Raw genomic sequence first — 27,755 nt, 5'->3', positions numbered from 1 at the left:
ATTCTGAATTCTCCCTCCGTGAACCCGAACAGGCGCCAGAATGTGGCGACTAGGGGCTTTTCACAGTAACTTCATTGCAATGTTAATGTAAGCCTACTTGTGACAATAAAGATTAGGATTATTATTATCAGAATGCAGTTTGAGGGAGCTTGCTATGTCAAAACTGGCTGCTACATTTCCGGCACGACAACAGAGACGACAGTTCAGAAAGTGCTTCATTAAGTGCTTGAGAATGTCTCCAGGTCGTTAAAAGGAGTCTTTCTTTTCACTCAGATTGCTGGGATGCATGGTGGACGGGGGTCTCAGTGGTTGTCAGTGGGGAGGCGATGGAGTGCAGGTATTGTCACTGGAGCAATAATCCAATGATCAGGGGGCCTGGGTTCCAATCCCATTTGAATCCATTAAAATCTGGAATTTAAAATCTAGCGAATGAACCATTGGGCCGGTTTTGCTCACTTGGCTGGCTAGCTGGTTCGTGATGCAGAACGAGGCCAATAGTGTGGTTCAATTCCCATACCAGCTGAGGTTCTCAGCTTTGCTACTTGCCCGAGATGTGGTGATCCTTAAATCACCACCAATCAGCTCTCCCCCTTGATGGAGAAAGCAGCCTCTGGTCAGCTGGGTCTATGGCGACTTTACTTTTACTTTGTCCCTAATGTCCTTTCGGGAGGAAGGAGATGTGCCACCCTTACCTGCTCTGGCCGGCATGTGACTCCAGATCTTAACGACCCTCTGAAATGGCGCAGCAAGCTACTCCATTCAGGGGCACTTGGGGCTGGGCAATAAGTGCCGGCCTAGCCAATGATGCCCACGTCCCATGGATGAATAACAAAATAGTTGGAGGAGGATTTTGGTCAAGGATTTGGGGGGGGCCAAGGAATGGAATTGACGAGAGCCAGAGTTGACGTGCGCGATGGGTTGGTTAACCGCGGAAACTGAGTGGTTGCGGTGGTAAAACAGAGAGGGGTGGCGATCACGGGGTGTGACGAGGAAAGGGCTAACCGCCCACCATTTCTTTCTGATACGGAAGATCGCGACTCTGCTTTAAAATGACAACAGGGGCATTTAAAACACTTCATTCAGCAGCCTGCTTCAATGAGTCATTTGCTCTCAACTATTGAGCATAAACGGTGGTATAATAATCACTTTTTGTCGTCTGAACAGAATTTAATGGACAGTTCAAGCTGAACATCAACCGGGGACATCGAGCATTCAAACGAGTAGTACAGACCAAGGGAATTAAATTTGAAATACTCCATAAAGGGTATGTTCTATTTTACGGGAGAGGGTTTGGTTTAGAAACTTTAACTGTTGGTTTGATACAGTTCTTGAAGATTCTTTAGTGTGATACGGCCTGGTGTTCTGAAACCAATCACAAGGAGGCACTTGAGGGCAGCAGTTCTGACGCAGTAACTCAATACAGTGAAAGGCCATTTCTCACTGCACTGTATCATTCGCTAACATTTTTAACCGATAAAGCCAAGGATATTCACGCAGTTTGTGCAAGCTGAAAATCAGTGTCACCTTTTTTCCTTTCGTACCAAATCTCAGCTTGTGTACGTTTTGCCCCACAGCTTGTACAAGGTACTGTCACGAAAGGAGAGGGGTCTGGCTGAATTGTAGCTGGGAGCAGTCATGCAAAGTGTTCTTCCTCATTCTGTTTTTCTCCTTCGCCCCTACAATTCTGCCTGCATTTGAGAATTGTACCTGTTGCAGGGTCGGTTTTTAACATTAGGGCCTTGCCATTTGTGGAGTTGATTTTTGTTTTCTGTCTGTAGTTTTAAGAAGTAAATTTGGAAGTAAGGTACATAAGTCCACTTGCTTTACTCCCTCCTGTCCCATGATTGCCGTTCTTAGAGATGGTGTAAGATTCAAAGAAGAGAATCATGAAATTTACAGTGCAGAAGGAGGCCATTTGGCCCATCGAGTCTGTGCTGGCCCTTGGAAGAGCACCGCACATAAGCCCACATCTCCACCATATACCCGTAACCCAGTAACCCCACATAACCTTGTTGGACACTAACGACAATTTATCATGGCCAATCCACCTAACTTGCACATCTTTGGACTGTGGGAGGAAACCGGAGCACCCGGAGGAAACCCACGCAGACACGGGGAGAACGTGCAGACTCTGCACAGAGAGTGACCCAAGCCGAGAATCGAACCTGGGACCCTGGCGCTGTGAAGCAACAGTGTTAACCATTGTACTACAGTGCTTCCCAGCATACTGCAAGGGAAGATTGCTTTCCTTTGTCAGTGGCTGCTGCCACCAGCTTGTAGGAACAGGAGTGGGCCATTCAGCCCATCGAGCCTCTCCTACATTCCAGATCCACATCCCTTTGACACCCTCCACTAACAAGAACGCATTGATCATCTTCTGAGAAAGATGCAGACTTTCTCTCACCTTTGTGTGGAATGAATGCTTCCCAATTTCATTCCTGAATGCTCAGCTCTGATTTGAAGACCCTGGGCTGGATTCTCCGCCGTCGGGATGCTCCGTTTTGCCGGCAGCCCGGGGGTTTCCCGATGGCGAGGGGCTGCCCCACATTGGCAAACCCTATTGACCAGCCGGCGTAACGGAGAATCCCAATGGTGTGGTGAACCAGAAATCTGGCACAGCGCAATGGAGAATCCAGCCCCCCCCCGTCCCTTGTTCTGGGTTCCTCCCCCAGAGGTAATAACTTTTCTCCCCCTCTATTTTTAAGCACTTAATAGCTCAACCTTCAATCTCCAAAATTCAAAAGAATACCACCATGTTTATGCGACCTGTCCTCACGATCCAGCTCCCATCATTTTGGTGTATCTGCATTGAACCCCTTCCATAGACCCATATATCTTTTCAAAGATGCAGTGCCCTGAACTGAATACAGGGGTGGGGGTGATGTAGTGTTATTGTCACTGGACTCGTAATCCAGATACCCAGGGTAATGCTCTGGGAACCCGGGTTCGAATTCCATCATGGCAGATGGTGAAATTAGAAATCAATAAAAACCTGCAATTAAAAGTCTAACGATGACCATGAAACCATTGCCGATTGTTGTAAAAACCCAGTTGCCTCACGAATGTCCTTCAGGGAAGGAAATTTGCTGTCCTTACCCAGTCTGGTCTACATGTGACTCCAGACCCACACAACAATGTGGTTGACTCTTCGCTGTCCCCCTCTGAAATGGCCAAGCGAGACACTCAGTTCAAGGGCAATTAGGGATGGGCACCAAATGCTGGCCCAGTCCAGCGGCGCCCGCATCCCAAAAACTAATAAAGAAGAAAAGATCATCAAATGGGGTTTGTATCCAATCTCTGTACAATTGGAGCACAACCTCGTCCCCCTTTTTATATACAGTCCCCTTGAGGTAAAGGTCAAAATGCTGTTAGCGTTTAAAATTATTTTTGTTCCTGCCCACTACGTTTAGCCCTCCGCCCCCCCCCTCCCAATTGGCATAAAAATTATTCCGGTGTATCCTCCTCGAATGCAGAGGGGATGATCCAGTACTTCCACACACTGAACTCCATTTGTTGGTTTTGACTATTCACTTAGCCTGTCCGTGCCCCCTTTCCAACTCCAGCAATCGCCTTACTGAGCATCCTAGCTTCATACTCGGCTGGTAGTAAAGGGGGGGAAATATAATGATGCTGCTTTCTTCCTTTAACAGGGGTCTCTTCAAGAATGACCGAGTTGTAGGGACAGCTCAGCTCAAGCTGGACAAACTGGAGTCGCAGTGTGAGATTCGGGAAATCCTGGAGGTAAGATTTCCAAACTTTTGTGAAGGACAGGCTGACAACATGCCATGGGGGCTCGTTTTCGTGATCAATTGCCAGTTAGATATCTGAGGTTCTGGAAACTGGAATTAGACTGCTGTTTAGGGGAGACCTTTGTCTTGAAAGTTATAAAATCCTATAAAGCATCAATCAAACTGAACCTTAGTAAGTCATTGTGCACTCTATCCATATCCAACTATTCATTATCCTCTGAGTGACTGTAAAGACATTAGTGTAGCAAATTCAGAAGTGAAATGGATAGTGGTTTTAACCTCCAACACATGAGGTTCGTAAATAAAAATTGGAGCGCATGGGGTTGGGAGTAATAAACGGATTGCAAATTGGTGAACAGGCAGATAAAGGGGTCATTATCCAGGGCAGTTAGGGGTGGACAATAAATGTTGGCCTAACCACCGAAGCCCACGTCCCTTGAAGAACAATAAGGCTCAACAGTCTTCATCGGCACTGAGTCTGGGTGAGACCGCACCTGGAGCATCGTGTACAGCTCCTTATCTAAGAAAGGATATTCCTGCCAGGGAGTACAATGGGGGTTCACCTGGGATGGCAGGATTGTCCTATAATGAGAAATTGAAGAAAATGGGCCTGTTTTCTCTGGCGTTTCGAAGAATGAGAGGTGATCCCATTGAATCCGACAAAACACTTAGAGGGTGGATGTTGATGATTCCCCTGGCTGGTGAATCTGGAACCAGGAGGACACAGTCTCAGAAGAAGGAGTAAGCCATTTTAGACTGAGATGAGGAGTTTGGTCACTTGAGGGCGATGAATCTTTGGAATTCTCTATTCCCGTGGGCTGTGGAAGCTCGATCATTGAGCATGCTCAAGACCGAATTCAGTAGAGTTCTGGATACTAATGACATCGAGGGATATGGCGGTGGGACAGGAAAGTAGCATTGATGGTCAACCATGACCTTATTGAATGGCTGATTGGGCTCAATGGGCTGAATGGCTTACTCCTTTTATGTTTTGTGAATGAACTGATTGAATGGTATAGGAAAGAGAGATACCACGTAAACTCACCAGAATTGGCTCTCTGATCATTGACCATTGTGTCTCAGTACTACCTTCAATCAGAATTGTAAATATTGCTGTTGCTTTTACTTCATCTCAATCCTAGCTGCCCAAGCTCAAGAGCACAACTGTTCCCTCACGTTTCCTGTGACTAGGGTCCCACCCTTGGCATGACACTTCCTGGCAATAAGAGCCGCTTTCATATGTACGCTGGCACCGTGCTCAGGTGAATGGCGAATTCCTTCACCTGAGGAAGGAGCCGTGCTCCGAAAGCTCGTGTTTGAACCAAACCTGTTGGACTTTAACCTAGTGTTGTAAGACTTCTTACTGTGCTCACCCCAGTCCAACGCCGGCATCTCCACATCAAAAAATTAGTGGGAAGGTACAAAAAAAACGACGGCTGAAGGAATACTGCTTGGAGAGCCAGCACAGACTGAATGGGCTGAATGGCCCCCTGTGCTGGAACCGGCCTGTGATGAGTCATTTGACAATTGCAAAAGCTCTGGCTGGAATCCACCTGGATTGCTGCATTCCGTTTTGAGCACGCTACCTCCCCAATATTACATGAGCCTTGGAAGGGCTGCAGCTCAGATTCCACAAAAGTTATTCCGAGAGGAAAGCTGTTTAATTAATGAGGACGGATTGAATCGGAGAGGCTAGGAATTTTCCGGAGCATGGAAAATGAAGAGGTCATCTACTTGAGGTGTTTAGGAGTTAATCGAGAGAAGCTATTTCTGCCGGTGGGGGAAAGAGTTTGGAACAAGTGGGGCATAACTTTAAAATGAGAACTTGGCGGTCCAAGAGGGAAGGACTTCTTCATGCACAGGCTATTCGAAATCTGGAACATGTTTTCCAAAAAGCCATAGAAGCCGGGAGGGCGGGGGAGTGGAATAATTGAAAATTTGAGATTGATGGGTTTTGGTTGGGCAAGGGTATGATCGATGGTTACACGGTGGGGATACGGTGGTGGGACAAGCTCCTGGGGTTGAAAGACCTACTCCGGTTCCCATCAGTTAGTGAATGCACAAGAACTGTCTTCACAGCACGACTGAAACAACCCTCTTTGGCGAAGGCAGGGAGGGGGTGGATGTGCATTAGACCTGGCACCTTTCCCTTGGAATTCTGGCTCCGACGTGTGCTGTTTACGAAGGGGCAGTGTGCACTGAACAGCATGCTAAGCTGGCAGAGCAGCTGCCCGTCGCTGCCAGGCCCGTCGGATAGGCTCGCCAGGGCTCTCTCTTGAATTAATTCCTCCCAGTCCAGCTTTTCTTCCCACAAGTTCCTGGACGCAGTCAATGGAATTCGCTGTCCAAACAAGGATATTCCAAACCCTCAGTGCAGACTAACGGGAAAGAATATTAATTGGGTCGTTTTTTTTGTGCGTGTGGGGAAAGCGAGAAGCAGGCTTAGTAAGGGAGCGGACAGGCGTGGAGCTGATCGACAGCCTGCCTTGGAGAAAACGTCACTGTTTGCTGGCACTGCATTAAAATCAGCAGCGTTGTTAGACATCAAAATAACTTCAGCTAAACAATTTTATGTTGGCTTGGCAAGTGAAGAGATTTTCATTGGGACTTTGTGATTCTATTTTTTTTACCGTCCATATCAATCATCCATTTTGGTTGTTTTCCCCTCTGCGTTGAAATTTTGGTGACTGGCAATTATCCCACCCCATCGCAACCAGCCTGCCTGATTTCCATCTGATCGCACCGGCATGTTACAGAATATAATATATGCTTATTAATATCAAACGCTTTAAATTTAAATTCTTCCCAGATTTTGGATGGCCGGAAGACCACAGGGGGGCGGCTGGAAGTGATTGTGAAGATCAGAGAGCCGCTGAGCTCCCAGCAACTCGAGAAAGTGACCGAGAAGTGGCTGGTCATTGACCCACAGAGCTTGCCAGTGGTACGGTTCACCGTTACACTTACATGACGTTCATTTACACTCAGCTTGAAGGTTCACGGGTTCGGAGCGCACACAACGGGCAGAATTTTCTCGCGTTTAGGCAGAACGGCGCAACAGGCGGAAGCAAATGGCGTGGAAGCCGCCGGCCCCGAGCGCGGTTTCCTCCGCCATGTTTTTAGGGTCATGAGGAGGAAGCAAAAGAAAGGGTGGGTCCCACGACACCCCACTGGAGGGGTGCAGCACCCTCTTGGCATTGCCAGGGTACTGCCTGGGCATGACGCTCTCTCCACTGGGGGATGTACTCACCTGTGCGTTTCCAGCAGGTTCTGCTCAGCAGGCAGGCGTATGTCATGGGGGACTTGTCGCGAAGAGGCCTGATGCCGATATTTCAATTCAGTCAAATGGTGACCTGATGTTCAATATCAGGATTCCCGTTGCGAAGAGCGGCACAGTAGCACAGTGGTTAGCACTGTTGTTTCACAGCGCCAGGGATCCGGGTTCGATTCCTGGCTTGGGTCACTGTCTGTGCGGAGTCTGCACGTTCTCCCCGTGTCTAAGTGGGTTTCCTCCGGGTGCTCCAGTTTCCTCCCACAAATCCCGAAAGGCGTGCTTGTTAGATGAATTGGACATTCTGAATTCTCCCTCTGTGTACCCGAACACCCTCCCCCTCAATAACGTCTCAGCTTAAAGGCTCTGTAGAACAGCCAATGTGCGTTACTCCCACAAGGGGAGGTAGCTGGGGAGAGAACACTGCGATTATCTGTATAACTAATATTGGGGCAGCACGGTAGCATAGTGGTTAGCATCAATGCTTCACAGCTCCAGGGTCCCAGGTTCGGTTCCCGGCTGGGTCACTGTCTGTGCGGAGTCTGCACGTCCTCCCCGTGTGTGCGTGGGCTTCCTCCGGGTGCTCCGGTTTCCTCCCACAGTCCAAAGATGTGCGGGGTTAGGTGGATTGGCCATGCTAAATTGCCCGTAGTGTCCTAAAAAGTAAGGTTAAGGGGGAGTTGTTGGGTTACGGGTATAGGGTGGATACGTGAGTTTGAGTAGGGTGATCATTGCTCGGCACAACATCGAGGGCCGAAGGGCCTGTTCTGTGCTGTACTGTTCTAAATTCTAATATCTTGGGCGGGATTCTCCGAGAACCAGCGGGGCGGGCATCTCCGGCGCGAAGGAGTGGCGTGAACCAATCCGGCGTCGGGCCACTCCGAAAGTGCGGAATCCTCCGCACCTTCAGGGGCTAGGCCGGTGCCGGAGTGGTTTGTGCCACGCCAACCAGCGGCAAAGGAACTCCGCCAGCCGGCACGAGTTGGCGCATGCGTGGGAGCGCCAGCGTGTGTTGGCGTCATCCCAGCACATGTGCAGAGGGGTTCTTCTCCGCATCGGCAATCGCGAACCGTTACTCCGGCCAGTGAGGAGGAATAGAGTTCCCCCACAGCACAGGCCCACCCGCGGATCGGTGGGCTCCGATCGCGGGCCAGGCCACCACTAGAGAACCTCCCCGGGGCCAGCACAGGTCCCGCCGCTAAGTACCTGTTGTAATTTACGCTGGCGGGACCAGCCGTAAATGGCTGGCCACGCGGACCGGAGAATCGCCGGGTGGGCAGCTGCCAGCAGCCGCTGATCGGCGGGGCGCGATTCCCGCCCCAGCCAAATCCCCGGGGGCAGAGAATTCGGCAGCTGGCGGGGGTGGGATTCATGCCGCCCCCCGCGATTCTCTGGCCCGGCAGGGGGGTGGTCGGAGAATCCCGGCTCTTGTGTCTATGAAAATGTAATTATGAAAAGTTTCCATCCCCTAAGGGTCTGCGTTCTTGTGACGGTGTTATTGCATACTCAATGTTGACTCTGTTATTGCATGTTTGAGCTCCCACTTGGTGCTGACAATCAGCCAGATTGAATAAGCCAGTAACTAAACAAAATGTAGCTGGCTGTCTCTTGTGGTTAAAGTGAGAGCCAGAACCCTGTACAAAGACAGTAAAATATACGCACTTGGAACTGTGATTACAAAATGGTCCATCTGTCACCAGGAGCTTTTCCCAGCTCCCACACAGCAGATCCCTGTCGGAATGGAGAAGCTCAAGTAGATTATTGGTGCTGTTGTTTTTTTTTTCTCCGTGGCATCTGCCCCATTGGCTGGCATCACCGTGTGGTGGGCTTAGACTAACATCCCTCCGCTGAACGGTGGAGTGTTCCTGCCCGTGACTCTCCCGACATCGCAGTTTTTGTGTGTCGCTGGGCTAGCAGGCTCAAGAAAGAAAGAATGAAAACCGCTTATTGTCACAAGTCGGGTTCAAATGAAGTTGCTGTGAAAAGCCCCTCGTCGTCACATTCCGGCGCCTGTTCGGGGAGGCTAGTACGGGAATAACAGAAGATGTTGAATAAAACCAAACTTGTTCCCTTTCAGATTGCGGTTCCAAAGTCAAAGGAACGGCGAGATCCTCCACAGGTCGTGGGCGGAAGGTAGGTTTCGATCAACATTAGTACTGTTGCGTCTCGGAGGGAATTGGACCCTACGATGGCATCGCAACCTTAAAATTTAAGCTATCCAACAAAAATGAATGAGGGGATGGGGGGGTGTTGTTGGTGTGTGGTGGGGACTGATATGTTATCATGAACTAGGACTGGCTAGCACTTTAGAACATAGAACAGTCCAGCACAGAACAAGCCCTTCGGCCCTCGATGTTGTGCCGAGCAATGATCACCCTACTCAATCCCACGTATCCACCCTATACCCGTAACCCAACACAGACAGTGACCCAGCCGGGAATCGAACCTGGGACCCTGGAGCCGTGAAGCATTTATGCTAAACACCATGCTACCGTGCTGCCCAATCACTTTCTTTGGTTCCTGAAGTAAAGTCAAACATCTGTTGAGTCACTCCTCCTCAAGTCCTCCTCTGGAGCTGAGCTGCCAGGAGAGCCCAAAGCACTTGCAATTTTAGCGAAGGGAAGCTCACCATTGCAGGTTCATCCATGGCTGCCATTAGGGCAAGTTTGATGGGCCAAATGCTCTTCCGGCTCTGGGCCTTTATACATTGCATCTTTCCTACTGTTCATAACAGGCGTAATTTTTAAAGTGGCATTTCTCAGTTCATGAAACACTCCTGCATTTCCTTCACGGAATACTTTCTCTGTCTTCTTGGAGATTTCTGGACCTCTACGAATCCCATTTTGAAAATACGTTATCCGTAACCCGCGTGTCTGCTTTGAGAAGCTGGACCAAAGCATCCAACCCGAGCAACAGGTTTGTGCTTCCTCCAGTCAGCACGGTTTATTGGGTCAGAGGGAAACGTGGATTGGGGAGTAATAGGGAGCGTTGCCAGCTAAAGCTTTGCAGCTTATCGAGCCGGCACTGTGTGGAAAGCAAAGGGAGCCTATGTATCTATCACTGGTTTCTGAACTGAGAGTTCAGTGGTGCTTAGAAATGTCCTGTGTTTTCTTGCGATCGTACAGAAGGTGATAATGCACCACATCTGGCACAGTAACCTGATGACTCTCACTCTTCTCCCCTTCTAATGGTGAATCAGTCTTGACATCCATCTCCTACAATATCCAGATTAAATCCGATCGTACTGCCAAATTTTGTCTGTTAGTACACAGCTTGAGTATTGCTGAAAAAAGAGACACGTTGGCAGTGGTTTCTGTCTTTCACTCAATCAGGAGAGTTTGCAAGAATACCAATCATAACGGGACCACAACGGGAAGAGAGTGCTGATTTGTTGGTTAGAAGAGGTGTTGCCAAAATCCTAGCCAAAAGGCTAGAAGACTGTGTACCTGAGGTGGTCATAGAGGACCAGACAGGCTTCGTCAAAGGTAGACAGCTTACCTCGAACATCAGGTGCCTGCTGAACGTGATAATGACCCCCTCCGGGGAGAGAACACAAGACCTTCATTAAATGTTTTAAGGTAAAGATAGATAGTTTTTTGAAGAATAAAGGGATTAAGCGTTATGGTGTTCGGGCCGGAAAGTGGAGCTGAGTCCACAAAAGATCAGCCATGATCTAATTGAATGGCGGAGCAGGCTCGAGGGGCCAGATGGCCTACTCCTGCTCCTAGTTCTTATGTTCTTATGTTAGGTGATCGTCTCCCTGGACGCAGAAAAGGCCTTCGACAGAGTCGAATGGAAATACCTCATAGAGGTACTGGAGCGGTTCGGGCTTGGAATAGGGTTCACCTCTTGGGTAAAGCTCCTATACAACGCTCCCATGGCGAGCGTACGGACCAACAATACCAACTCCCAATACTTCCAGCTGCACAGGGGCACCAGACAAGGATGCCCACTGTCCCCGCTGCTGTTCGCACTAGCAATCAAACCGCTAGCAATCGCGCTCAGGGCAGCAAAAAATTGGAGGGGGATCCAAAGGGGAGGCAGAGAGCACAGAGTCTCACTCTATGCGGATGATCTGCTCCTCTACATCTCGGACCCACAGAGCAGCATGGACGGAATCATTGCGCTCCTGAAAGAGTTTGGAGCCTTCCTGGGCTAAAAACTCAACATGAGCAAAAGCGAGATCTTCCCAGTACACCCGCAGGGGGCAGCACTAAAGGGGTTGCTGTTCAAACAAGCCCGACACAAATTCCGCTACCTGGGGATCCAAATAGCCCATGACTGGAAAGGGATCCACAAATGGAACCTCACCGGTCTTGACGGAGGAAGTAAAAAAGGATCTGCAAAGATGGAACACACTCCCACTCTCCCTCGCGGGGAGAGTCCAGACGATCAAAATGAACGTACTGCCCAGGTTCCTCTTCCTGTTTAGATCCATTCCGATCTACATCCCCAAGGCCTTTTTCAAAGCGCTGGACAAACTAATCATGGCGTTCGTATTGGGGGGGTAAAAATGCTAGGATCCCAAAGAAGGTCCTACAAAAAACAAAATCCAGTGGGGGGGCTAGCCCTCCCGAATCTACAATTCTACCACTGGGGGCAACAGCCGAGCGAGTAAGGGGATGGATCCTGTAGCCAGAAGCCGAGTGGGTGCGTGTGGAGGAGGCCTCCTGCATGGGGACCTCCCTCCGGGCCCTCGCCACGGCAGCACTCCCATCACCACCCAAAAAACACTCCAGCAGCCTAGTGGTGACAGCCACCCTCCAATCCTGGAACCAACTGCGGCAGCAATTTGGCCTGATCAAAATGTCGGACAAAGCTCCCATCTGCAACAACCATAGGTTCACACCAGCACTGACTGACACCACCTTCAAAAGGTGGAGGGAGGGCGGAGGGACACTGACAGTCAGGGACCTATACACGGACGGCAGGATCGCTACACTGGACGAAATGACAGAGATATTTCGGCTAGCCAGGGGGAACGAGCTACGGTATCTGCAGCTCAAAAACTTCCTACGAAAGGAGACAAGGACGTACCCACAACCGCCATGACAGACTCTACTGGAAGACCTACTGGAGGCAAGTATCCTAGATAAAGGGAACTGTAGCGACATGTATGACCGACTGGTAGAAAGGGCTGACACCGTACTGGACGCAACAAGAAAGAAATGGGAGGAGGACTTGGGGATTGAGATAGGGTGGGGACTCTGGAGCGAGGCACTGCATAGGGTCAACTCCACCTCCACGTGCATGCGCAAGGCTCAGCCTGACACAACTAAAAGTGGTACATAGAGCCCACTTAACAAGAACCCGTATGAATAGGTTCTTCCCGGAGGTGGAGGACAGATGTGAACGGTGCCAAAGAGGCCCGGCCAACCACGCCCACATGTTCTGGTCTTGCCCCAGACGTGGAATACTGGACAGCCTTCTTCGAGGCTATGTCCAAAGTGGTGGGGGTGAGGGTGGAGCCATGTCCGATAGCGGCGGTCTTCGGGGTTTCCGACCAGCCAGATCTATTCCTGGGGAGGAGGGCGGACGCCCTTGCCTTTGCCTCCCTGATCGCCCGACATAGAATCCTGTTTGGCTGGCGGTCAGCAGCACCACCCAGAGCTGCAGACTGGCTGTCCGACCTCTCGGAATCTCTCCAAATGGAGAAAATCAAATTCGCCATCCGAGCGTCAGACGACGGCTTCCACAGAACGTGGGAGCCATTCATGCAATTGTTCCGGGACCTGTTTGTGGCCAACGAACAAGAGGAAGAATAGCTGGGTGGCCAAGAATCAGGGGAAAAATGGTCGGGAGTCGGGGGAAGGGGGAAGACAGCTAAATCTGGGGAGAGGGAGGCGAACCGTGGAGGGGGGGGGAACGGGAGACGAGGGCCGGCGGGGGGGGCAGGGAAGCAGGAGCCGGAGGGAGGACACGGGATGCCAAAACGTGCATGACATCTCCAGGAGCGGGTAACGAGGAAACTGGAGATGGAGGACGTCAGAAGCGGGGGCGAGTGTGGGACGGCAGCGAGACCCGTCCGGGAAGGGCGGGCGACAGCAACACACAGCACAGCCAAATATCGCACACTGTTGTTTTCTCCCCGGCACCCACAGGTGTGCTTGCCCCCCCCCCTCCCCCCCCCCCCCCCCCCCCCCCCCGGGCAGGCAGTCGCCTACTTATATGGTGTGGGTAATTTTGCCAGATGTACAGAGATGCCGCTGTCGAGCTGGTGCACAATGCCCCACCAGTTATTCCATTTCACATGTTATTAAGTTTATCTTTCTTCAAATTTGATGAGCCCTTGACAAATCTTTATGGTTTTTCTCTCACAGTCTAACTGTGTTTGCAGTATTTTCAGTTTGTTTCACATCCATGATGTTGGAGGTGATTTGCAATTTTATTTTCACCCAAGAGTGAAAATATTCCAGTTCTAGTTTTAGTGGTGAGTCAATGGATGGACTTTAATCAATCTCTCTCTCTCTCTCTCTCTCTCTTTCCCTTTCAAAGTAGAGAGCCCGCACGGCAATAGAAACTAATTACTTGGGGGTTAATCCGTGGCAGAATCCTACACATTCGGAAAAGGCCTTAGTGAGTTTGTCCATGCACTGATTTAACCTGAAAGGTTTGAAGCCTGCCGTTTACACCCATTTCCTCCTGACTGGTCGGGCCAGAACTGACTGGTTTAGTTTCATTAGCCCGGGTTTGTTTCACCGGCAAGAAGATTATACATCATAAGCTGCAGCATCTGGTGTGCCCCAGTCTGACCAGTAAAAATCTGCTCTGTATTATTTTCCATGCAGTCAAACGGAACAACCATTGTGATCCAGTATTTTCCCGTGCCCATGTCAGTGTGTAAGAGGGCGGTAATCGAGGATCACATAATGATGCCTGGTTGAAACCTACTTCGTTCCTTTGTCAGTCGTATTTCTAAATTGTTCAGGAACACAGTTTTAAAGTTTTTCTAAAAGAATAGATGGTTTCCCTAATCAACTCGTATCATTAATCCTTACTTAAAATCAGTGCGCTGTTGAAGGTCGCCTTTCTTTCCATGTTGTGACTTAATCTTTCAAACATATGTTCTGTCTTTCACTAATGATTTTTAACGAATGAGAGACCCCAACTGATTTTGCAGGGAATATTGTTTTTTTTTAAATTTAAAGTACCCAATTCTTATTTTCCCCAATTAAGGGGCAATTTAGCGTGGCCAATCCACCCACCCTGCACATCTTTTTGGGTTGTGGGGGTGAGGCCCACACAGACACGGAGAGAATGTGCAAACTCCAAACGGACAGTGACCCCGGGCGGGGATCGAGCCCGGGTCCTCGCCGTTGTGAGGCAGCAGTGCTAACCACTGTGCCGCCGTGCTGCCCACCCTTAATGTATATTGTAAAAGTTCACTTCACCTCGACTGACGTACAAGTCATTTGACATTGTGCATCGCAGGTGCCTGAAGGGCGAGTCAGCTGTGTTACTGTAAACACAGAATCCATGGATCAAATCCCGTTCATGTCGTTGAATGATGGCCATTTTAAAGCAGGTCATAGGTGGGCGCAGGTGCATTCGGTGATTCGCAGGGGTAACGGAGTCAGAATGAAATACATAAAATACCCCGAAAATCATCTTCAACCACTAAGCATGACCTCTGGCACTATCCCATTTTAGTGGAAAGTCAAATGTACAATTAACATTCCTTTAGAGCTGATTTGCGTCAGTACATAATGGTGTACATCTCATTTGTTGGGAAACTGAACACAGACCTTTGAACATCTGCAATAAGTCAAGTTTAAAGCTTCTGCCGATGTCCATATGGCAATAAAAAGTGAGAACAAGGTCCACACGAGTGTTCTCGTTCATTCCTTCCTGTCCCATTGAAACTCAACACCTCACAAAAGCCAGTCTGCGCCGTTTCAAGCTGTGTTTTTATGTCTTTCATCTCTGAGAACAATAAAGATGTCCAGTGCCTGCTCCTTATCAGGCTGAAACGAGCAGCAATAAAACAGGCTCTAAAGTTGCTATTGCTGCTTTTGCTGAATGGGATGGGGGGGAGGAGGGGGGGGGGGGGGGGGTCATTCTATGATAATTCTCCCTCTAATTGGAAACTGGCACCATGATAATTGCCTAACCAGGAGAAGATCTGTGATAGTTACTGCAACGTCTCTACAGTACAAGATGAAATCAATGAGCAAATCTGGTTTGATCTGATTGAAGGACAAGGGACGCTGGGACTGAATGACCCATTCCTGTCCCAATGTATGAGGAGATGCCGGCATTGGACTGGGGTGAGCACAGTAAGAAGTCTTGCAACACCAGGTTAAAGTCCAACAGGTTTGTTTCAAACACGAGCTTTCACCTGAGGAAGGAGCAGTGCTCCAAAAGCTCGTGTTTGAAACAACCTGTTGGACTTTAACCTGGTGTTGTAAGACTTCTTACTGTCCCAATGTAAATAGTGGGGAAAAGTTGGCGGGGGGAAAATACAGAGAGTCATAATTAATGGCGTTAATTCACAGACTCCATAAACCTTTTTCTTCTGCATTCTCCAAGGATCGCTGTTCTTATAGGTACATTATGATGCCCCAAGACACCCCCGCCCCGGGAAATCTGGGCTGTTAAATAGAAAATTGTCTGTTAGTTCTCTAGAGCCTTGGCTGTTCAGTTCAGTAGCTATTCATGTTTTAATTTTTAATTTCCTTTTCAGATCCTCAATTTGCACTTTAATTTAATGCAGCAAAAATCCTGAGCCAGCTCTCCTTCAGATCTCCGAACTCGGTGTCTCTTTTTTTCCCGAGCCCGAGTTGAGATTTTGTTGTATAAAGTTCCAACCTGGGTGTCAGGAGTCTGTGACGGAAGTCCCAAGCCAAGTTCCCTGGAAAATGCAGACGCCTTCAGATTCACTGAACAAGAAGTCACTGCACTCTAGTCCAATACTATCTATTGTTTCATTTCATATCTAGTATCTTTGCCAGTGTGGAAAAACTAGAAGGGAAAATTCTGGAAATATGCAGCAGATCAGTCAGTATCTGGAGAGAGAGAGTGAGAGAGAGAGATAGAGGACAGGTTTAACATATCTGGTCCAGGCTCTGTGTCGGAGCTGGAAAAGAAAGGCAGGGAAATCTCCCTTTTGTAGTGAAGTGTGTAAAAGCCAATGAGTCATAAAATCATCTTCACAGACCTTCCAAACGGTAATAGCGGCTGTTCGCCTCTCCTCCTGATCCAAGGTTTTGTCCAGTAGCAGAATTTCTCTCCTTATCCGTTTGAGAATTGTAATTCTGTATTACTAAGCGCCTGCTGTGTCTGCTTGCAAACCTTCCGGGCAATACTAACAGAAGGTGAAGATAATCGTCTTTTTGATTTGTCTACTAATCTCGGTTACACATCACTTGATTATTTTGCAATAATGACGAAGACCATTGAATTTTCCAACCAGTTTAGACAGTGTGTCAATCATTTTCAAAAAATCTTTATTAGTGTCACAAGTAGGCTTAGGAGCCTGTTCGGGTACACTGAGGGAGAATTCAGAATGTCCAGTTCACCTAACAAGCACGACTTGTGGGAGAAAACCGGAGCACCCGGAGGAAACCCGCGCAGACAATTTTTGTTCTGCGTCTCTGCACAATTCTGCAGAACACTGATCCATCAGTGCAAGAGATTGCATCCTCTTTCTTACCGTACCTATTTTCAGTGTCAACAGTATTTATTAGGAAATTTCTATTTTTATATTGTTCTGCCTTTCTAGTTTTATCAAAAAATAGTTTTGTACACAAATAGCTCAAATGTTTTAAGTGTTACAGCCGTTCTGGTCTTAAGTTGATGAAATAGGAGAATCTATCATTGGGTATCTATATCCATGTTTGATGTTCTGCCGATCAGCCATTTAAGTGATTTTAGTGGAATATAATATACGTGTCTGTTATTTTTGGTTTATTTTTGATTCAACAGTAAATTTATCGTTAATAGATATCTGACCTATTCTATTTATTAGGAAAGATGATTTTCAACACGCGAGTCCCGGTGCATTAAGGTTATGAAGGATCTTAGGATTGTGAAGTTTATTCAATTTATGGTTACCGGTTGTTCTTGAGACATTGCTGAAACTCAGTAGAAATTCAAGTTTAAAAACTTGTCAGGTGCAAATAAGAATTGTTTTATTTGAAGTTCATTGGTTACAACTTGAATTTCATTTAAAAGGTAGTTTGTAGACAATTTGATTTTCTTCAAAGAATCACAGGAATTATCTTCTGAGACAATAGCCTGAACACAACTTTAAAAGTCAAAGTCTGAAATCAAAGTATGAAAATGAAATATGAATACAGAACTCTTTTCTAATTCTCTTCCTTTACTTTCTCTCTTTCCGTCTTTGTCTCTTTCTTTCTTTCTTCTCTTTCTCTCTCTCTCTCTTTGTCTCTTTCCGTCTCTTTCTTCTCTTTGTCTCTTTTTGTCTCTTTCTAAAATGGTGGCCAAATCATCCATGGATATACTATTTCATATCTGTCTTAAGCGATCCGATCACACCGCAATATAATCCTAATTGGTTTAAGTTAGACTCAAAACACATTTGATTTGATAACAAGCTGTCCATCTTCACGATGTAACGTTACTTCCAATTGTTGCTTGTCTGCAACAATGGAGACGTTATGTCATCTCATCATACTATGCGAGGCATAATTCCGAAAATATAATTGAAACTGTCTTTTAACACAGTCTAAAATGTTTCGGCTTGCATAAGTTATGGAATGTGGTTCAGGCTGTTATCACAAGTGGCCTGAAATCAGAACAATAGAGCCTTTAATGCTTCCACCTCATTGCCATGGGATTCAGCCCTTGTCCTTGGAAAAATGTGATGTTTTTATCAGTGGTTCTGTGTTTCTTTCATTTTAAAACTGGGAATTAATATTTATGCTTTAAACAGCTTTTTACCTATATTAAGTGTATTTAAAATACCTGACTTCAACAGGTTAGATAGCTGGGAAGGTGATTACTCCTCACAGTAGAAATGCAACTGTACCCCTCAATCATGTTAACCACCTTCACCAGTCCACCTCCCCCTCTGCCTTACATTGTCCTAATTGTGAAACAGTCTTCCTTAATCTTACCAGTAGTTTGCTTACCTAGCTGAAACCATATAATAGCACTTTGAATATAGAATAATGCAGTATAGAAGAAAGCTGTTCAACCCATCGAATCTGCACTGACTCTTCTTAATAGAGCAATTCACAATTCAGTGCAGCTCCTTCCCTGTGCCTTGTTCTCCAGCACTTCAGACTGAGCTAATAATGGGACATTGTAAAGCTTTTAACTTTATTAAATAAGGATACTGCAGTATGTTCCAACACTAAGTCCTGCTCCCTTGCCTTATCTTTCATCAATCTCAATTGCCAATGTATAGAGCATTCAAATCCCTCACCTGCAGATACCTCTCTGTGTTTGCCCCATTTTGCCTACATGCCGGTTCAGCTCCGTGGTTAGCACCCGTTCCTTAAAAGTCAAGGGTTCAAATTCCACTCCAGAGATTACAGCATGTAGTCCAGGCTAACACTGTAGCACAGTATTGAGGGAATGCTGCACTGTACTGAGGGAATGCTGCACTGTACTGAGGGAATGCTGCACTGTTGGAGGTGCCAATTTTCAGATGAAGCTTTAAACCAAGGCCCTGTCCGCCACCTTGGGTGGATGTAAGATAGCGCATAATGCAACTTTGAAAAAGACTAGCAGAATTCTCATCCTTCCCCCTCGACCAATATCATCAGAGGAACAGATTATCAGGCCCTTGCTGTTTGTAGGACCTGCTGTGTACAAATTGGCTACACTATTTCCCGTCTGTAATAACAACACCGAGACTTAAAAACGTATTTTTATCAGAGACATTCTGAGGACATGAAGGGGGCTGAAGTTATTTTCCTTTCCAGCAGCTCCCCTCACTCTATTTGCATTCTTTTTGAATCCCTCACAACCAGCCCCTCCCCACCACAGCACTCCCAATATTTTGTGGATTTTCTGATCCTGAAATTCCCACCTGAAGTCAGTGGACCTTTGGTTCGTCGAATTTTCCGGTTCCGCCCGTGGCGATTCCCGTCACAGGCGGGACTGAAAAATCCCAGCCTCTCTCACTCCACCTTTCTAACATCGCATCCAAGTTGACCTCTCTAACCATTACTTTAGTACTCCCTCCAACATTCGGTGTCTTACTCAAATGCAGGTTGCTGTGGTTTGTACCTAAGCAGAGTTTTTTTTTCTGATACTTTGACCTGATTAGAAGCTTAAAAATATATTTTGCTGCAGTTCACGCATACTTTATCTGTGCATTGTAAGGTCTAGTGAAAGCAAAATGTTGTGTATCGATGGGAGGTTTAGAGAGGACTGATGTAAACAGGAGGAAATAATTGAGATCATTTAGCACCTTTCATCATCTGCGGAGATCCCAAAGTGCTTTTCGGCCAAAGAATCACTGCTGTAGTGTATAGTCCCTGTTGTAGAAAGATTTGTAGAAAGGGTTTTGGGCGCAGACAAGTATTCTTCAGCAAATATTGCCAGTGCAGAGCCCTTCAAGTGCAGAGGATAGTGAGTTGATGGATATACCGAAACCAGCGTGGGGCTACTGTACGCTTTGCAATCTGGGAGAAAGCAAATTGCGGCCAGTTCAAAGCAACATGAGTAACATATTTTACTTTTTAAAAAGTTCAAAAGGAAAGTCTTCAAAAAGTAAGACTTTTGAGGGAAATGGGGGACACGATGTTGCGAGTCTCTGAAATTATGTTTTGTGAGTTGCATTGAGACTGGATGCGAGCTGGAGGACAGAAGAACGGCCAGGGAAATCTCTATTTTCAAAGAGATGTGACTGACAACCTCGGTAATTAAAAGTTATACATTTTTAAAACTGATAGGAAATGAGTCTTCTCTCAAAGGTATTAAATCCACGGATCAGAAGAAAAAGAATAGAAGCAGCCAGCAAGGAATTCTGAAAGGAAGATGGCGTTTGACCAGCGTGTTGGCATTCTCTGAGACGTTGACTGTTATGGTGGATGCGTTGGTCACGGACATTAAGAAAGCCTTTTGCCCGGAGATTATTGGAGAAGGTTATGGAATTAAGAGGAGTGTAGCCAGCTGGTTCAAAATTGGTTTGGAGGCGAAATCAAAGAGTTTAGTCCTGGTTTATAACTTTCCCTTTGCCAGGTGGTTGGCGAGTGACGGCCCAGTGACTTGCCCTGTCTCTACCTTCTGTTATGGGCCAGGGTTTAGAGAACCCCAAAGTGTATCATGGAGTTCACCTGACCCACAACTTTTACTAGATTGTGGTATGGGGAGCACACGGCCCACTCTACAGGTGTGGTACAGCAGAAATGGAAAAGTAATGTTTAAAGCAAAACAATGTTTAGTCTATGAACTCAAGTTAACCTTTTTAAAACATACAGTGAACATCTTGGCAACCATTAATTCAAATACAAACCCCAAAGAATACAACACTAAGCAATCCTTAATAACTTCCCAAACAACATCCAGAAGACCCACTGCTCTGTCTGGCTTCAGCTCCAACACCAAAAACGAAACTAAAACACACCCTGCAGCAAACAGCCTAAAACGAAAGTACAAAGCTGAGAGACAGCCCAGCTCCACCCACACTCTGACATCACTGCAGTAATACGAGCAGCCAAACATTTCTTAAAGCGACATTCTCATGACACTTCCAACCCTGTTGTCACCTTAACATCTTTTGAGCGCAGATGAGTCACCTGTAGGTAGGATGAGGGGGTCCTGTTTAATTCTGCGGCTTGAGGCTTGATGTCTTTCTTACATTAAAGACTATATAAATGTTTGCTGTTACTATTGTGATTGAATCATGGACCATGACCATATTTAAGGATAGATTAAACAGGCGGTTAGCGCAAAGATAATTCAAGAATATGGGCAAGAACATGTATTTATGCTTCACACAATAACCAATGCAGATTAGTTAAGCCAAACAACCTGTTCCCATGTTGTAACTTCCGTACAATACATCTGCAGGCCTGGATCTAGTCTCCTCTTGAAGGATTTCATTCTTTAGCCTGTACTTCATTGTTCTATTCCCAGCTGGCCTTGGTATGAAATGAAAATGAAAATCGCTTATTGTCACAAGTAGGCTTCAATGAAGTTACTGTGAAAAGCCCCTAGTCGCCACATTCCGGCGCCTGTTCGGGGAGGCTGGTACGGGAATTGAACCGTGCTGCTGGCCTGCCTTGGTCTGCTAAACCAGCCTCAGCATTGGTTGAGGGATGAATGTTGGCCCAGAAACCAGGGAGAACTCACCTGCTTTCCTTTGAAATAGTGCCACAGAGTCTCTTATGCTCACCTGAGAGGGCAGATGGGGGCTCGGTTTAGCTTCTCACCCAGAAGACTGGAGTGTCAGCTTAGATTTTTGTCGTGGCGAGTCTGTGGATTGGGTTTCAAACGCGGCCTTTTGATTCCAAACTGAGAGGTTTAGGAGGGAACTTTGCTAGAACTGGAATGTTTTTCTCAAGAAAAATGTTGCACTTAATGAGGATGCCACACACTAGGCAAGATAAGGGTTCATTGAGTTGGGGGTTACTGCATTAGCATGGATAGAGGATTGGTTAATAGATAGAAAACACAATAGGCATAAGCGAGGCTCTTTCAAGTTGGCAGGCGGTGAATAGTGGAGTGCCTCGAGGATCTGACCTGGGGCCTCCACTATTTACAAATCTATATTAATAACTTGGATGATAAGAGACCAATGTATCTACGTTTGCTGATGATACCAAGCTAGATGGAAAGGTAGACTGTCTGGAAGACACAGGCTGCAAAGAGATATAGACAGGTGAGTGGGCAACAAGATGGTGGATGGATTATAATATAGGGAAGTGGGAAGTTATTCATGTGCATTGTAAGAATAGAAAAGCAAAATGTTTTTAATAGATGAGAAACTTGTTAAGTGCTGGTGTTCAAAGTGACTTGGGTGCGATTGTACAAGGAACTTGGGACGGTAGCATGCAAGTGCAGCGAGCAATTAGGAAGGCAAATGGCATCTATTGCAAGCGGACTGGAGAACGTGAATGAACTCGTGCTGCAGTTGTACAGGGTTCTGGTGAGACAGCATCTGGTGTAGTGTGTGCAGTTCTGGTCTCCACATTTAAGAACGGATATTCTTGCATTGGAATTAGTGCAGCGAAGGTTGACTAAATCGGTCCCTGGAATGAGGGAGGTGTCTTCTGACGAGGAGTTGAGTAAATTTTATTCTAATATGAGGCGCTCTCATTGGAACCTGCAAAATTCTGTAGGGGTTTGATGGAGTGGACGCTGAGAGATTGTTTCCGTTGGTCGGGGGAATCTGATTCTTTGCAATTCTTTCTACCCCAGAGGGTTGTGAATGCTTTGCTGTTGAATACATGTAAAGCCGGGATAGACAGATTTTGGGTGTCTTGGGGAATTGAGGGATCGGGAAACAGGCTGGGAAATGGGAGTGAAGGCCAAGATCAGCCACGATGGTAATGAATGGCGGAGCAATAAGCTCGATGGGGCGTGTGGTCTACTGCTCCTAATTCTTGTGTCTGTGTTTGTGTCTCTTTGCAACTTACTAATGGAGTTCATAGCAATAGGTGCAAGTACTTCTACTTTTAAAGTGGAGCAAGAATTGGAGTCAGAATTGCAAAGTCGTACGCTGCCTTGGCTTCTATGTACCTTGTGTTCATAGAATTATAGTATTTACAGAGCAGAAGGAGGCCATTCGGCCCATCGATACTGCACCGGCTCTTGGAAAGAGCACTAAGCCAATACCTCCACCCTATCCCCATTAACCCTAGCTAACCTTTTTTGAACACCTACGGGTAATTTATCATGGCCAATCCACCTAACCTGCACATTGTTGGACTGTGGGAGGAAATCGGACACGGAGAACGTGCAGACTCCGCGCAGACAGTGACCCAAGCCGGGAAGCGAACCTGGGACCCTGGAGCTGTGAAGCAACTGTGCTAACCACTTTGCTACCGTACTGCCCTATCATCACAGCTTTCCTGTTGGACCCGACTTCTTGCATTCAATTTCAATTGCTGCCATGCCAACTGCATCAGTCAGTCGGTATTCAAAATGCACTCCGGAGTACCACAGTTAATTTATGATCAAAGGAAAGCGGCGTTTGGCCAAGTTGACCCTCTGCGCTTTGGTTTAGTCACTAAGCTCGAGGCTCATCCCAGTCCCTCACACCCTAATAGTTCATGCCCAGTTAATGTGTACCAAGGCAACGAGGGTGAGTGGGGGAAAAGGTTTGAGAATCCTGTTGACCGACTGGATTCCCAACCAGTTTACAATGGCGGCTCCACTTCATAATTTGGGTTGTCCTGTGTTTGTGAAGGGTGCAGCATCGGCATTTGCTGATCAGTCTGCAGTTTCTCTCTCTGGAATAAAACACAAAACTTCACCATTCGCTCCTATTTTTGAACCAGTGATCTAGTTGGAGACAGACTGACTGAGTCGCAGCATTATCTGATATCCCTTGCTAGCCAAGCCAAAAAACTGTTTCTAATTAAAAGATTCTGTCTTTTAAGAAAAAAAATTCCATGTACCACATGTGTCCAGGGTCAAGTTTACTTCTCCTGCCCAGGGCTGTAGCTTTAACCTATTCCTTACTTATTGCCAGGATCTGTAATGTGAGTTTCAAGTTTGTTTTATTTTATCCCAATAATGAGCGAAGACAAAGAAGTCCCTAACCAGCTTCTGGTAACCTTGACCCACAGTAAACTCCTCCAAATTGCCAATATCCAGTGCAGACCTTCCAAGATGGTTGATGTAGAAGATAGTGTCACATGGTGTGTAGGGGCAAAGCACTTAAGTACCCAATTCTTTTTTTCCCAATTAAGGGGCAATTTAGCGTGGCCAATCCGCCTACCCTGCACATCTTTGCGTTGAGACCCACGCAGACACTGGGAGAATGTGCAAACTCCACACGGACAGTGACCTGGGGCCGGGATCGAACCTGCGTCCTCAGCACCGTGAGGCAACAATGCTAACCACTCGGCCCCCATGATACCAGGAAGACAAATCACTATTAATTAAACATTATTAACTTTTTTTTATAAGCAGCTTGTACTTCAAACTACCAAACAGTCTGCCCCTTCCTGCTCTTAACGACAACCAAAAAACAGAATTCTGTTAGATTGCTCGGCGTCTAAAGTAGACAACCAATCTCATGCGATCAATCCAAAGTGTTTATCAGTTCCCCAAACTTCTCATTTCCTTTCCCAATATTATTTTCCACCTTGGGAATTCTCCCAGCTCCAGATAGGCCCAGCATGGTTCTTAACTCCTCTCGAACGTGGCCTGAACTCCCATCCACATTCCGCATGGTGAACAATGAGAGTCAGCATTTTCCAATTTCTTTGCTGAAGGTGAAGGCCTATCTTTTTGTGGTAAAAACTGCAGCTGCCCCTCTGCCTGTGATACCTCTAGGTTTAGAATTAAACCTGCAATCCGATTACAAAATGGCTTCCTCTGCCGCCCTCTCCATGGCAGGGGGGGAGGGGGAATTACACTCGTGTTTTCTACTTGAATCCAAGTAGAAATGTTAACACCACTGCTTTTCATCTTGGAAACAAAGGGGCAGGTTCCAGTGCAACCTGATACCGATAACACCTTTTCTAGGATTCAGGAGACTAGGAGTCTCTGGATTGTGGATTTAGAAGCAGCTGTGATTGTCCTCAGCTGTTAAAGTCCAGCACCTTCACTTCAATAAAATAATCTGGCTCTCCCTGTGATCTTTCGCAATTAAAGGTGCACTGCCAGACAGACTCCAACCAACCTAAATCATAAATTTGGGGTAAATGACGGTTCTGATGTTAACAGGTTCCACTCACACTCTTACAAACCAAGAGATGTAATCCTACAACATAATCCTTTAAACGTCACCATTTTAAATCTGATCTACTGTGTGTTCGGCCTCTGTACTTATTTGATTTTTGTTCCACCCGGCCATGTATCCAAACTGTGCTATACCTGATTCGGGTCCGTGTATGGCCCGTGCTGTACCTCACTCTGTTGCGTGTATGACTCCGTGGTATACCTGACTCTGGCGCGTGTATGACCCGTGCTATACCTGACTGCTGGGTGTATGACCCGTGCTATACCTGACTGCTGGGTGTATGACCCGTGCTATACCTGACTCGGGTGCGTGTATGACCCGTGCTATACCTGACTCGGGTGCGTGTATGACCCGTGCTATACCTGACCCGGGTGCATGTATGACCTGTGCTATACCTGACCTGACTCGGGTGCGTGTATGACCCGTGCTGTACCTGACTCTGGTGCGTGTATGACCCGTGCTATACCTGATTCGGGTGCGTGTATGACTCGTGCTATACCTGACTCTGGTGCGTGTATGACCCGTGCTATACCTGACCTGACTCTGGTGCGTGTATGGCCCGTGCTATACCTGATTCGGGTGCGTGTATGGCCCGTGCTATACCTGACTGCTGCGTGTGTGACCCGTGCTATACCTGACTCTGGTGCGTGTATGACCCGTGCTATACCTGATTCGGGTGTGTGTATGACCCGTGCTATACCTGATTCGGGTGCGTGTATGACCCGTGCTATACCTGACTCGGGTGCGTGTATGACCTGTGCTATACCTCAACCTGGGCCTCTCTGTGCCTGTTCTCGGCGTGTATGATGCAGGCAGTGGGTGTCTGCAACAGGAATGTGCTCCATTCTGTAGCACTAACCTCCCTTATCTTAAACTTGCACACAAATTAAAAGAAAAATGTGGTTTTAACCAGTAGCTCAAGTTAGACTTCTTTAACAAAAAGCAAGCAAACAAGTGCTGCTACTATGTGTCAGTAATCCAGTAGCTAATCCTTCGAGTCAGATTGTATTACCTGATCACTGGTCTTTTTAAAATGCTGATTGAAACTAGATGTTTTTATGTAAAAACACTGGAGTTTTTGGACCAATCATTTTGTACATCTGTATTTTAATAAAGCATTTGTTTATGTAGTGTCTAGCCCATGGCTGATTATTTGAAATGTGACCTAGTTCCAAAAGGGAGGAGTCTCCAATGGGGAACGATATCCGGAATTTTAAAATCCAGCTGTACTGGAGATCTGGGAGAAAGGCTTTGTGGCATCATCAAGATCTCTTGTCATTTTCCCCTTTTCGCACTCATTCCTTTTCACTGTCTTCTATCTGAAGGCGATTTTTTAGAGAGAATTTTTTTTAGAAAATCTCTCTTTTTGAACCCCTCGCCCCACTTTCTTCCCACCAGGTTCTGACAGTTAATGGGTTCCTTGCACCTCGCCCAACTGGCCATTGAAGTACATATGTGTATAATAGACATGGACGTTGGGTTATAATAACAATAACCATTTATTGTCACCAGTATGAAGTTACTGTGAAAAGCCCCCAGTCGTCACATTCCGGCGCCTGTTCGCGTAAGCTGGTACGGGAATTGAACTTGCGCTGCTGGCCTTGTTCTGCATCACAAACCAGCTGTCTAGCCCACTGAGCTAATCCTGGTCTGGTCCAGCTTAGACTTTCTCAAAATATTGCTCATCAGTGCTGGCAATTTCTGCTTCTTAACCAAGGCGCCATTCTTGCCACTAATTTTCCCTTGACTGAGGTCAGGCGAATCAGCACACTCTGAGAGTCTGTCTCTTTTAAATGGGTATGCGCAACATTTAGGGCAGCACGGTAGCATAGTGGTTAGCACAATTGCTTCATAGCTCCAGGGTCCCAGGTTCGATTCCCGGCTGGGTCACTGTCTGTGCGGAGTCTGCACATCCTCCCCGTGTGTGCGTGGGTTTCCTCCGGGTGCTCCGGTTTCCTCCCACAGCCCAAAGATGTGCAGGTTAGGTGGATTGGCCATGCTAAATTGCCCTTAGTGTCCAAACTTGCCCTTAGTGTTGGTTGAGTCGGGTTACTGGGTTATGGGGATAGGATAGGGTGGGCTTGGGTAGGGTGCTCTTTCCAAGAGCCGGTGCTGACTCGATGGGCTGAATGGTCTCCTTCTGCACTGTAAATTCTATGATTTACCTACCAGTTTTAAAAATTCTTCTCCCCAGGGCTAGACCGAAGTACAGGTCTGAGTATCCGTTGTCAAAATTCCCCGGGGCCAGATTGCGCTTTGGACTTTGGATATTTGTGGTATCTGGATGCTGTGTATTAAACGTGTATCACCACAGTCTCAGCCTAGGCTAGCTATAGTCTAAATGAAATGGCTGGAAAAGTAAGACATCTCACTGAGTAATAATGCAAGGTGCCTGTAATAAGTGTCTTTTTGGCCTGTTCATCATAAAGATCGTGAGGTAAACAGTGTAGACAAACAAGTAGACTTCCCACGCTGAAGGTCGATGATATAATACAAACGATGCTTTTTGGACGTGTTGGGATTTGCGGATCAAGGACTTGTAGCACCTTTTGTATGGAGATGATGAGCAATAGGTACACCATTCAGTAAACTCCAGTGTCACCATATCCATGGTGGAGGAGTGAGTGAGGCAATTATAATGGGAGCTGAGAGTGAAATGAATGTAGTCGTCCTGTCTTTTCTCTCTCTCTCTCTCTTTCTCTCCCCCCACCCCCCCATTGACTGAGATTAAAATTGTGCATCTTTTGATCTTGAAGCCAGCATTCCAAGGGGAATACTGTAATTGGCCACTCCTCTACCGTAGGTCATTTTCTTGAGGCATCTCAAAGAACAAAACATATTCTTTCTTTGCCTCCTAAAAGAGTTTTAAAACTTAAGCCTGTTCTTATCGAGACAATTTACCTTCTCT

General features: G+C 46.9%; 1 protein-coding gene across 1 annotated transcript in view; it reads left to right on the top strand.

Moving 5' to 3' along the window:
* cc2d1a (coiled-coil and C2 domain containing 1A) overlaps positions 1 to 27,755 on the top strand; it is a 90,712-nt gene that overhangs the window by 52,024 nt on the left and 10,933 nt on the right. The window contains exons 21-24 of the mRNA XM_038784924.1: positions 1,165 to 1,264; positions 3,651 to 3,741; positions 6,559 to 6,690; positions 9,095 to 9,150. Coding sequence (XP_038640852.1) covers positions 1,165 to 1,264; positions 3,651 to 3,741; positions 6,559 to 6,690; positions 9,095 to 9,150 — 379 coding nt within the window. The remainder of the gene's footprint in view (positions 1 to 1,164; positions 1,265 to 3,650; positions 3,742 to 6,558; positions 6,691 to 9,094; positions 9,151 to 27,755) is intronic.

This window comes from Scyliorhinus canicula, chromosome 25, assembly GCF_902713615.1.
Source record: "Scyliorhinus canicula chromosome 25, sScyCan1.1, whole genome shotgun sequence".
NCBI classification, from domain to species: domain Eukaryota; kingdom Metazoa; phylum Chordata; class Chondrichthyes; order Carcharhiniformes; family Scyliorhinidae; genus Scyliorhinus; species Scyliorhinus canicula.
Note: the sequence above shows the minus strand (reverse complement) of the source record. Positions and strands in the feature narration are given on the sequence as shown.